The sequence below is a fragment of the Pseudomyrmex gracilis genome, unplaced genomic scaffold, assembly GCF_002006095.1.
Source record: "Pseudomyrmex gracilis isolate BER0280 unplaced genomic scaffold, ASM200609v1 scaffold_136, whole genome shotgun sequence".
In the NCBI taxonomy this organism is placed as follows: domain Eukaryota; kingdom Metazoa; phylum Arthropoda; class Insecta; order Hymenoptera; family Formicidae; genus Pseudomyrmex; species Pseudomyrmex gracilis.
Genome location: NW_018020720.1, coordinates 263,677 through 275,286, shown reverse-complemented (window position 1 = coordinate 275,286; position 11,610 = coordinate 263,677). Strand labels below are relative to the sequence as shown.

Here is an 11,610-nt window from a genome sequence, read left to right as displayed (position 1 = left end):
ATATATATATATATATATATAACTACACAGTTTTATAAGTCACAAAAGATTTATCAAATTTTTCACCCGATTGATCATTTAAAAATAAAAGTGCCAATTTGTTAGTGTTACTATAGATCTTTTGATATATTTATCATATTTTGTTAGCCGTGCCATCATCATTGTCCCACAATCAGCTAATAGATTCACCCGTTGTTACGATGAATCATGGTTTATGGGCGGAAATTCTTGAAAATTGGGTTACTCTTCAGTCCAACAATTCTCGTGCCGCACGTGCCATAACAGTTGGTAATAAAACTGTGTCGGTGTCAACTAAGATTTCCACAACAAATAAGAGGGACGTTTCCGAAACTGACCTTTATCTACTTGGTACGAGTATATCTAAAGACAAAAATTCGTAAATTCGTGGTTTAATCATTTTTCTTGTATATTAACTTATAATTAATAAATATCTTCCAAATCATTACAAACAGTGTTATATACAAAGATGTAAAATTTTTTTAAACAAAATTTTTGTGTAGGTGCCATTGAGAAGTTGGTGTACAGAGTAGATCATCTCGAAAAACGAATCAGAAGAGCGGAAGAATTGTTGTACTACGTTATTGCTGGAAACAACAAAATGAAAGGTAAACAAACAAAATTAAAGGCAAATTGGCTTCGGGTAACATCGGATAATCGCTTGTTTTTTTTTTCTAATGCTTTTACTGTTAACGCTCTTTCAGAACCTTGTCCCGACAATTACACGAGAATGGGCCAAAATTGCTACCACTTTAGCAACCGCGATTTCAACTGGAAATCATCGGCCAGTCTTTGTCGCGGAATGGGCGGACATCTGGTCGAGTTCGATACGATCGAAGAGAGTCAGGACGTTATTGCCGGGCTGATGTCAGATTCTAAGTTGAAGGGCAAGAATTTCTGGACAGGAGGTTTAAATCCAGGACTTCTGTGGATCTGGGCGAACAGTGCCAGACCGGTCCATCAAGATACAAAACAGTCCGTCATTGGTGATGGCAGGTTGGTATCATCACTGTTTTATTTATATATAACCATATATTTTTAAATATATTAATTCTACTTATAATAGAAATATTTGTGTGTATAACTCGATAAGTAATTATTGCAAACTGGATGAAATTTAAGTTTTTGAATCAAAAATGTTTAATCTGTAAGAGTCGGAAAATTTCTTGAAAAATATTGAAGCTAGCTAAGAAAATAAGGTCTTTAGAACTTTTTACTTTTACGATTATGCGCTAGAATGTTTTTAGACTTTTCTTTGATCTTTGCGCTCTAAAAAACCGGATAACAAACCAGTTATCCAACTACTATATTGAATGACTTGTACTATAATGAGAAAAGTAGGGAATTATAGAGTGAATTATACATTGTTCTTCAGACACACCGATGCTGGATTATCGCGTTGATTTACATATTATGATTGGTTTTGCAGGTGTTTGAAATTAACGTTTAACGCTTCGTCGAAAATTTATTCATACAGAGGCGAGGATTGTAGCTCGAGACAAAGATATATCTGTGAACTGACAGTCGATGATGAATCGGCGAACAAGATCGAAAGAACTGCAAGATTATTAATCGATAAAGATAATTAGTTAAGACTATGAGTAGAAAAATAAAACAAATATGAAGAAAATTATTTTGTAAATATAATGTTTTTAATCATTTATATATTGTAGTTATAAAAATAACTAAGTACACAATTGCGCTCATTTCTGTTTCAATACACAAGATGAACTTTGAACTTCTTTTAACATTAACTATATCTACACATATACTAAGTATATATTTATTCTAATTTTATGTAAATACTGATTTATTTAAATAAATTTGAATAAACTGCAATACGTGTAAAACACTTTTGAATCTTACAGGCAAGCAAGAGAAAAATCACTTTAAAATTATTGCATTTTTTTCGTAATAATAAATTTTTAGATAAAACGAAATATGCAAAGTTTAGATTCTTATTATTTTTTTTAATTATCATTATTAATAAAAATTGTTATCGAGCGTAATGCATCTTTGCAGCGTGATGCGCCGTCACTAAGCTGTGATTGCCATCATTCACCAAGGAGAAAACATGTTTGCTGGTTGTTATTAGGCCGCCATTTTCACTAATTAACTGTTTAGCAATCGTTATATCATCGGGTTTTATACCTCGGCAGCAGTCGTCAATAACGGCTAGCCGATAGCCCAATCGCAGACCATCCAAGCAGGTCTCTTTTACACATACGTCATAGGCAATTCCGCAAACATACAAATGAGCGACAGTAACATCCGGTAAAAGTCTTGCGAGCACCGAAGAACCATCCGCGTCCTTTTCGTTAAATCCTGAATACACGTCTTTGTCTGGTTGACAACCTTTATACAGCTAAAATGTAAATTTTTAATAAAGTGACGTTTTTTTTTCAAAAGTTTCAACGATGAAAATATATAATTCATAAAACTTTAAACTGTTAAGAAAATGATAAAAAAAAAAAAACAGAGTTTTAATCATACTCTGCAACACATAAATTATGCTAATTTCTATACTAACAAAAATAGCTTTTTTCTGCATGCACATAAAATTGAATCTAATTACCCGCTCGGAAGAAGGTAAGATAAGAAGATCTTTGTGCAAGTCAGCACCCCATGTATTTTTAACGCAATGCTTTGGCCAAAGTGTTTGCTTTACACGAGGTTCCAAAAAGACAACAGTATCAAAAAGTTTCGCATTGTCCTTAGTGACCTATTTCACAAAATGATTGAGAAGCAACTGATTATTTTATAAAATAATATACTAAAACTATTTTATAAAATAATATACTAAAATTATTTTATAAAATAATATACTAAAACTGTTTTATAAAATAATATACTAAATAATAAACTTTTTCTTCTTCAACAAAAACAATATATAGATTTAAAAAAAACTAATATATTAATAAACGTCTTTAAATAAAATTATAACATTTTTATTGTACATCCAAATAATTCCTCAGCAAATTCTTATATATACAGCGGGTGTCCGAAACATTTCGACCGAAGCCGATGTGTGATTGACGCAATCTATCTAGATTGTTCAAATTGACGCAATCTATCTATATTGCTCAAATTGACGCAATCTATCTAGATTGCGACAATTTGAGAATAAAAAAGTTGCGTATTATTTCGCAAACTTCGGACTAGTTATTGAATAGTTAATTAATACATGTAAGCCAATGAGCGCGCGGGAAGCGATGGGTTCGGACTGTGTAAGCGTACGCTTATCAGCTGTGAAGAAAGATGGCTTCTCCTTCATATCCAACGTCCTAGCAACGTCTAAATTCAACAGCAAGCAACGGAGAAGGGATGAGAAAACTTGTTTTCGGCGATCAGCTGATTCTCACAGGCGATGTAACGCAGTGAGCAGCGTGTGACATAATAAAGAAAGGTGGACGTCTTTTCGTTCGATTAATAATGTTTTTTGTAACGGAAGGAAATGAGAGCGTTATCATTTCCTCATTGCCTTGAAGCAGATAGCGCGTGCGTTTTTTTTTTTTTAAGTGGTTTCGTTCTGTCGATCTGAAGTGATAACGCTCTCATTTTGGTCAAAATTGTTTGGACACCCAGTGTATATATACATATGTACGTGTATGTAACTATCTACTTTTCGAACGTATGATTATTTTATTGAATTACCTGAGATTCTGGATCCAATTCGCGCAACGGTAAATTTTCGAAGAAGCTGATGTGATTCTCAGGATGCCAATCTTGTGTGTATATTACTTTGTCCCAACGAACTTTTTGTAAAAGCACATTAATCGAGTCTATCATTTCCGTTATGTTATGTTCCGTTATGTTCTTGTTGTATTTTCGAAGAGATAGCGTGCCATCGATAAAATCATTTTGCACATCGACAATTATCAAAATATTTACAGGATTTATGGTTGTGCGTATCCAATCACAGCATCTACAACGTGTATAGAATTTACGTTCGCATAAAAATAAATTAACAAACTATCAAATTTTACATTTGTGCTTACATAATTCAGAATATAACTGTATGTTTATAAAAATATGAATGTTAATAACGTAAGAATATCGTGCGTCAAAATGTAGAACTTTTCTTGTGTTACGACGTTTTTTGATTATTACTTCAATGTAAAATTAACATAATACTGATATGTTATTATTTTTTTAACCTTTTCACGTGTTAAATTTATGTTAACTTCACAAATTAACATTTTTTGCACGTCATTAAAAAAATGGAATATTGTTTAAGAGCTTTTAACACAATGATTTCAATTAATCTCTAGAGATGTCTCAAAGTCAATTTAACATATTAAAAAAAGTTAAAACAAATCTTTGGTCACATTGTACAAACTAAAATGTTTTGTTAACATTTCTCACGAGTTACTGTAACTACTGTTTTGTATAGTTTTTAATTATTTTATATGTTATTTTTACATCACGCTTACAGTCAAAATAACAAATATAAATGTAAAGTATTGTGTCAATTATTTGACCTCACTAGTTTGTCAATAAGTGACTCACAACGAATGAGTTATTTTAATTTAAAATTTAGAGTGGACCTCCTGGGACATGCAAAAAATGTTAAAATTAACATTTTCTTTTTTACTGCGCACGTGTTCCCAGCTAGCAAGCTCACGTGATAATGACATCAGTTTGTGGTCTGCAAAACGTCAATTATGACATAAATAAACTAAAGTTTATTTGCAATAAACTTTAGTTATTTGCAATAAACTTTAGTTATTTGCAATAAACTTTAGTTATTTGCAATAAACTTTAGTTATTTGGAATAAACTTTAGTTATTTGCAATAAACTTTAGTTATTTGCAATAAACTTTAGTTATCATTGAATATATATTTATTATATAATATGTTATTTTTAATCGCAAATAAATTTAATATATAAAAGGTAATCAATTTACCTAAGTGTACGTGGTTACTTACCTATAAATAAATGGCTATACTTACCTATAAATAATGCATTTAAAAATATAATATAATATTATTCAAAAAAACAAATGTTATTAATAGACATTATTATAATTAACGGTTAAATTTAACTCAAGTTTGTTGTTAGAACATCATTTAACCGTTTTATTGATGTCATATTAAAATTCAATATATAAGTTGATATATGACGTCATATCGGTGACGTCAACTTTTGGTATTGTGACGTCAAAATAACGTACCATTTATCTTAATTAACGTCGTAGTCATCAAAATCACTTCATTGTCACGTCATTATCACGTAAGCTTGCTAGCTGGGATTATGAACATCATAAATTCCTAATTAGCGAAAAACAGCAATTTAGAAATGAAGAAGCAAAGTAATTTTTACAAGAAATTAAGAGAAAAATATTATGATGATAGATAAATTAATTTCACAGCGTTTAAAATTTATATTTTTTACTCTCTACACACATATAATTGTTTTCTTTTTCATTCTAACCATTTCGAAGACGATATCTAACTTACTACCAAAGGGTTGTGTGCGCGCGCATTTACCTTTGTATTTCTTGCTCGTTTAACACGCCGTCCGCGTCCGCATCGAACAGCTTGAAAATTGCTCGTATACTTGTCTCGCGCTGTTCGACCACGTTTGCATCGAATAGCTCGCAACATAACAATCGAAACTCGTTGTAATCCAAAGACTTGCTCGCATCGATATTGAATTTTGAGAAGATCGAAGCGTCCCCGCTCACTCGCTGCGCCATTATGCGGCATGCACTTCGTCGCCCCTGTATATAATGTCACTTAGCGTTTACGTTGTCATGTAAACGACGGCGCGGCAAGCGTGCTAGTCCGATTCTGACAGACCATATGTCGGTTGTTTCCCGTCATTTATATATACCACAGGTAGTCAGACAAGCTGGGCTATTACTCGCGCAGTATTCACAGTGATTATGCTTGCTGACTTGCGCAATTTCAAGAGATTTTAAAACTCTTTGACTAATTGACCAACACTTCTGTTGTTACTTTTTTTTTATCTTATCTTTTTTTTATATATCTTATTATTGTTTTTTATATGCGCGCGTGTCCGTAGAGAGACTATATTAAGTGAATTAGAATTTGATGAATGAAAATTTAATTTTAACATATATATTCACATCTTTTGTAATATTTTTATTTTATTTTTTTTAATATATATTCACATTTTTTGTACATATCTCACGTGCACAAAGATATCTTACAAAATATTTTTATTTAATTTTAACATATATATATATTCACATCTATTGTAATATTTTTATTTTATTTTTTTAATATATATTCACATTTTTTGTACATATCTCACGTGCACAAAGATATCTTACAAAATATTTTTATTTAATTTTAACATATATATTCACATCTTTTGTAAGATTTTTATTTTATTTTTTTAATATACATTTTTTGTACATATCTCACGTGCACAAAGATATTTTATAAAATATTTTATACGAAAAAATTTCTCGACAATACTTCTTATATGTTGCAAAAATAAATTTTAAATAAAATTTATCTAATAGAACTTACTGTTTAAATGGAAAAAAATTGGTTTTCAAAAATCGATTAACCAACAACTCAAATTTATACAGCGAAAAAGTAATTTATTTTTTGTGCGACGTAATACAAATGCGTACAATTTCGTGATACAATAGGTTACATCACGTGTATCCTGCACTACCGATTTTCGATATTGGCAAATATCGGAACACAATGGCATTGGATATATACCATTTACTCCACCTTATCCGGTAGTATTTAAATGACCGTGACACGACATTTATATACATTATAAATTTACATTTTACATATTCGCAAAATTACTAATTCATTAACTTATCTCAAGATATGCAAAGAGATAATGTAAAGAGATAAAATTATAAAATATTAATTGGTAAAAATTTGAAAAGTACAACTTAGTTTTTATATTTATAAGCTGTTTACAATTTAACTGAGACATCAAAATCTTTGAGGAATAAACTCGTTTTTAAATTTTTATTCGTTTCAATGTATCCAAAACCAAGTCACATTAATTTCTGATTTATAATATAATCTTACTAAAAAAAAAAAAAACTTCAAACTAAAACATCATGTGTTACAAATACTCAAGTCATATTATGCTATCCTAGTTTCAGTTATAAAAAGTGGAAAGAAGATGTAGGAAAATAAATAATATATACATGGTTGTTTTACATGGAAACATGAAAGATAAATAGTAACTTGACGCACCTAATAACACACATCTATGAAAATAATAAATTGACGATTGGTTAACAAACACCTCTTTTTATAAATATTGTATTTTTGTAACAAAAAAATGTTATGTAACTCTATATCTCTTCTATAAATTAAAATCTCTCTATATCTGAAATTGTTTTAATAGCCAGAAAATACATGTTATAATAATAATTTTTGTTTTAAACTCTTTTGTTTTAAACTATACAGTAATAAAAAGTAATATTTGGTAGTTTATCACTTTATGTTTAAATATTAATTGTGATAAATACCTAATAATACATATATATATATATATAATACAATATATATATATATAATACATATATATATATATATATATATATAAATATATATACGCATCTATTGTATCTAAGTAATATATCCATCACTAGATCTGGTGTTTTGACATATTATCTATGAAAATCTCATGTTTTGTTACAAGTATATTAATATATTAATAGCCATTAATTGTTTATGCGTAATACCTTGAAACTTTATATGACATAGTAATCAATCTAACGTTGGAAATATCACTTGAGCTATCTGAAAGCTTGCTCTTTCAGGTTTGCGATCACAGTTTTGGACCACAGCTTCTGTTATTGCGCAACGTTTGAATTGCGACACAACTTGTCCCTCTCCTCCGTTATGTCAACAGCGATTTTATTAATAAAGGGATGTCTAATTTTACCATTAGTTGCGACAAAAAATTCATCCAATTCTCCTGGAATGTTGTCCCTTTTTTCATATTCGTACGCTTGCATCAGCAGATCTAATCTGTCTAAATCTTTTACATACTGTGCCTCAGGAGACTCTTGTTTTTCATATTCCTAAAAAGAAACAAAAAATCAAATATATGTTTATAACATACTTAAGTAGAAATTTTAAGCATAAACCTGTACTTACACGAAATATTTGCAATATTTCAGGTCCCTTGTCACCCAGCAGTTTACAAATATCTTCCATAGCTTCATCTTCCATTCTGTGTTTCACATCTGGTGGTATGCCACAAAAAGGTGTTATATCACCAACAATGCATTCTGCCAAATCGTGAATTAATGTCATTTGCATTATTCTGCAAATTAAAATCATTTATAATTGCACTTCTTTCTGTTTATATGTACACTGATTCTCTAACACATTCTATGATACTTAAACAATTTATACATTTATAACAACAATTGAAACACTGCATATGCAATAATAAATAATACTTTTTCTTACTTTGTTTTATCTAAATTTTCTTTTCCATCTACCAGAAAAGATAGCATCGCCATTCGATACATATGTCCAGCAATTGTCTCAGGCTCTGGTATGTTTCTTTTCACCCATCCTGTTCTCTTCATATGCTAGTAAAGACCAGAAATGAGCATAATATTTCCAGAAATTTAAGAATACAAACATATTAGTCAGAAAAAAACAAATCATACAAAGACAAATTTGTTTTGGTTGTCAAATTTTATTAACCATTTGATTGAAAATGTGTGAGACAATATCAGCAGAAATTTGTATTATTGAATATTTACAGATTTGGCAAATGATTAGCTATAATTGTCTATTCTTCTGGAATCTTTTTATAGACCTAAAACTATATTTCATCTTACAAAAACTGCTAATGACTGACCTCAGCTGAACACAACCATTATGTAACTTTAAGTTGGATACATTTCCTCTGTCATAAAACTAATATATAGGTAAGGAAATAAATAGAAAAGAGTAAAACAATTAAAACACAACAACGTTTCAAAGTCACACAAAAATCACATGTTCTTTTATTTTGCTCTTTTGCCTATTATGTCCAATTTCTTCACCTCTGATAAGTTCTCGATAACTTTATCTAAAAGATAAAGTATATCTTTTTGTTATCTTTTTGTTATCTTTATCCGGAGAATAGTTATCGGGAGATATGAAGAAATCAGGCCTTAGAATACAAAGTATCTCTTTTTTGTTGATTCTCTTTCTCTCTCTCTCTCTCTCTATGTATATATATATATACGCTCTTTTTTCTTTCTACATTAATGTTCCATTCAAAAATGTTGCAAAACTTTTCAAATACTTGTAATCAGAAAACTATATCGCTGAATGTCCTCTTTGTGACTATAGATGACAAGATGTTGTCTCAAAGCATGGGCAAAAAAAATGAAAACAATTTGACAGCTTGCAAACGTATACATCTTGGATTTTTGCTAGAGCGCACCTTCAATCGGCCAACCAGTTCCATGAACTCTTGCAGCTTCTTCGTATCTTCCATTGTGTACAATTAGAACTTATACCACTGTCACTCTAATGATCTTGAGTGACTTGTACCCTGTGACTGTTGCCAATAGATACCCTATTTCTATATGAGAATGAATAGTGGCTGACAAAAAAAATATACAACGTGTGCACACTAGCAAAATCAGGTGGAAACCGCGGGAACAGGACAATCGATAATATCAGTACATATCTTATTATCTATTTTGTTTTCCAACTTGGAATTTGTATTTTGTCTCTCGACAACTCACATAAATTTCTAGGCGATTTTTCTACATTTTTCATCTTTTGGATATACACACATCTCTGAGTAAATATTGAAAATATTATATCTCGGATGTAAGTACGGATTGAAACCAAGTTACAATTGTATTGGCTGCGTTCGGGGAACACGCTATCAGCGCTATTGGGTCATTCCATCTTTGGGTGCGTTCAGACAACTCAACGGTTGAGAGATCATCACTTATGATAGGACTATTCTTCAAAATCTGCTTTGGTTCCAAAAGTATTATCCAATCAGAAGTGATTATCTCTCAACCGTTGTGCAACTGTTGAGTTGTCTGAACGCACTNTTTGTTTTACATCTAAAGCCTGTTCTACATTGACGCAAGCGCAAACGCAAGGAACAGGTCTGGTAGAATTGATTAATCGTATTGATCAAATTAGCCAATTGACCAGCGTGATTGGTCAATTCTACGAGATCTATACCTTGCGTTTGCGCTTGCGATTAATGTAGAACGGGCTTAAAGAACTAGTATAAGACAACGGCTGCGTTCGAGACTTAAAGAATTAATATAGATCTCGTAGAATTGACCAATCACGCTGATCAATTAGCTGATTTGATCAATACGATTAGTCAATTCTACGAGATCTGTTTTTTGCGTTTGCGCTTGCGATTAAAGAGCCGTCTACAATGGAGAGTTTTAGACCGTAACATTAAGAAATTGACAAATCACAATCGATTATTCTTCTGTACTTTGTCTGTGATTGGTCAATTTCTTACTATTACGGCCTACAACTCTCCATTGTAGACGGCTCTTAAAGCGGTGGAAGGGATGTGCACAACAGCAGCAAATTCTACCTGCGTAAACTCACTGCTGTTGTGCGCATCCCTTCCACCGCTTTAGCATGCTGTAACGAAGCTAAAACTGTGAACACCGTGCGTTTCCTGCGTTCATTTGTTCCCTCGTGCTTAACCGGACGCAACGTGGACNCAATCCAGAAGTGTATTGCTTATTACTTTTATTTTCAAAGATGAATACTTGTTCGCTTAATACAGAGCAAGAACTCAACGTTCACATTGAAAAATGTGACAAAAATCTACAATCGCCGTTGCCGGTAAGTTGTTGAAAATAATTCCGAATTGATAAATGTGTTGAGAAAGGAAAGAAGATAAATTTCCACTAAGATTATTTTCTGTCGCTTAAACCGAACTGTTTAAATGTTCTTTTGCGTAAATATATTTAAATATTCGTAGGAAAAGTCTTCGAAATCATATGACTGTAAATACTGTGAAACGAGTTTCACGACTGAAGAAGAACTCGTTAAGCATGGGGATAAGTGCGACATTCAATTTAGAGTTTCAATGGTACGTGTTTCAAAATTATTTTACGATGACGAAAAAACTATTCTGATAACAAAAGTTGTATTGTAAAAATCGTTTTCTGTCACTGTAACGTACATCTTAACCGATTTTTGCGGAATATAGTTGTGTACTTTGTCTTATCTTCTTGAAACACTCACACATGTTTTTTTTTTATTCATCACAGAGCGCCGAGCTCAAACGCGTTAGCAAACTTGTTGCTGAGATTAAGGATAGAACAATGCCCAAACCAAAACCGGTAAGCTTTTTCAAGAAACTATTAAAAGATGATCAAATCTTGATTGTGATAACATATGTTCTCTGCTGAGATCGATTGTTATTGCCCTACTCGTGTGTTAGCTTTTGCAAAATATACATAAGTAATGTTTATGTTATCATCTTTAAAGGGAGGAGAATGTTATTTTTGTCGTCAAACATTGTATAACGCGAAAGAAGCTTTTAAACACAGGGGAGGATGCAGAGTTTTTCAAATATCACAGGCAATAGTGAGTAGTTTAAAAATATTTTACGATAAAAGCGATGTTTTAGTA

The 11,610-nt window shown here is 31.3% G+C and overlaps 4 protein-coding genes across 6 annotated transcripts in view; 2 read left to right on the top strand and 2 right to left on the bottom strand.

The window, feature by feature from the left end:
• The window catches only part of LOC109856848 (C-type lectin domain family 9 member A), a 3,525-nt gene extending 1,764 nt beyond the window's left edge, over positions 1-1,761 (top strand). For both annotated transcript variants that reach the window (XM_020432545.1, XM_020432546.1), the window contains exons 3-6: positions 148-369; positions 522-626; positions 723-1,014; positions 1,448-1,761. In XM_020432545.1, coding sequence (XP_020288134.1) covers positions 148-369; positions 522-626; positions 723-1,014; positions 1,448-1,607 — 779 coding nt within the window. In that variant the 3' untranslated portion in view covers positions 1,608-1,761. The remainder of the gene's footprint in view (positions 1-147; positions 370-521; positions 627-722; positions 1,015-1,447) is intronic.
• A 118-nt stretch (positions 1,762-1,879) lies between these two features.
• On the bottom strand, positions 1,880-5,850 carry LOC109856847 (nicotinamidase-like). Its single transcript, XM_020432544.1, has 4 exons — positions 5,509-5,850; positions 3,673-3,943; positions 2,594-2,740; positions 1,880-2,383 (listed from the first exon to the last, which is right to left on the bottom strand). Exons 1-4 carry the CDS (start codon positions 5,715-5,717, stop codon positions 2,015-2,017), a joined length of 996 nt encoding a protein of 331 aa, XP_020288133.1. The 5' UTR covers positions 5,718-5,850; the 3' UTR covers positions 1,880-2,014.
• A 1,715-nt stretch (positions 5,851-7,565) lies between these two features.
• On the bottom strand, positions 7,566-9,777 carry LOC109856855 (HD domain-containing protein 2). 2 transcript variants are annotated; one of them, XM_020432557.1, is made up of 4 exons: positions 9,422-9,777; positions 8,449-8,573; positions 8,131-8,299; positions 7,566-8,054 (listed from the first exon to the last, which is right to left on the bottom strand). In XM_020432557.1, exons 1-4 carry the CDS (start codon positions 9,473-9,475, stop codon positions 7,824-7,826), a joined length of 579 nt encoding a protein of 192 aa, XP_020288146.1. In that variant the 5' UTR covers positions 9,476-9,777; the 3' UTR covers positions 7,566-7,823. The 2 variants fall into 2 exon arrangements, with proteins under 2 accessions (XP_020288146.1, XP_020288147.1); XM_020432558.1 differs by lacking the exon at positions 9,422-9,777 and adding an exon at positions 8,849-9,415.
• An 815-nt stretch (positions 9,778-10,592) lies between these two features.
• Positions 10,593-11,610, top strand: part of LOC109856854 — a 2,770-nt gene continuing 1,752 nt past the window's right edge. The window contains exons 1-4 of the mRNA XM_020432556.1: positions 10,593-10,815; positions 10,955-11,065; positions 11,247-11,318; positions 11,467-11,565. Coding sequence (XP_020288145.1) covers positions 10,732-10,815; positions 10,955-11,065; positions 11,247-11,318; positions 11,467-11,565 — 366 coding nt within the window. The 5' untranslated portion in view covers positions 10,593-10,731. The remainder of the gene's footprint in view (positions 10,816-10,954; positions 11,066-11,246; positions 11,319-11,466; positions 11,566-11,610) is intronic.

What these genes read in the sequence shown, in the direction of transcription:
- LOC109856847 (XM_020432544.1), bottom strand. Translation starts at nt 5,717, where the DNA reads ATGGCGCAGCGAGTGAGCGGGGACGCTTCGATCTTCTCAAAATTCAAT. An exon ending in AATTGGATCCAGAATCTCAG is followed by an intron (nt 2,741 to 3,672) that starts GTAATTCAATAA and finishes TTTGTGAAATAG; the next exon opens with GTCACTAAGGACAATGCGAA. An exon ending in TCTTACCTTCTTCCGAGCGG is followed by an intron (nt 2,384 to 2,593) that starts GTAATTAGATTC and finishes TTTACATTTTAG; the next exon opens with CTGTATAAAGGTTGTCAACC.
- LOC109856855 (XM_020432557.1), bottom strand. Translation starts at nt 9,475, where the DNA reads ATGGAAGATACGAAGAAGCTGCAAGAGTTCATGGAACTGGTTGGCCGA. An exon ending in AACTGGTTGGCCGATTGAAG is followed by an intron (nt 8,574 to 9,421) that starts GTGCGCTCTAGC and finishes GGTCTTTACTAG; the next exon opens with CATATGAAGAGAACAGGATG. An exon ending in GAAAATTTAGATAAAACAAA is followed by an intron (nt 8,300 to 8,448) that starts GTAAGAAAAAGT and finishes TTTAATTTGCAG; the next exon opens with AATAATGCAAATGACATTAA.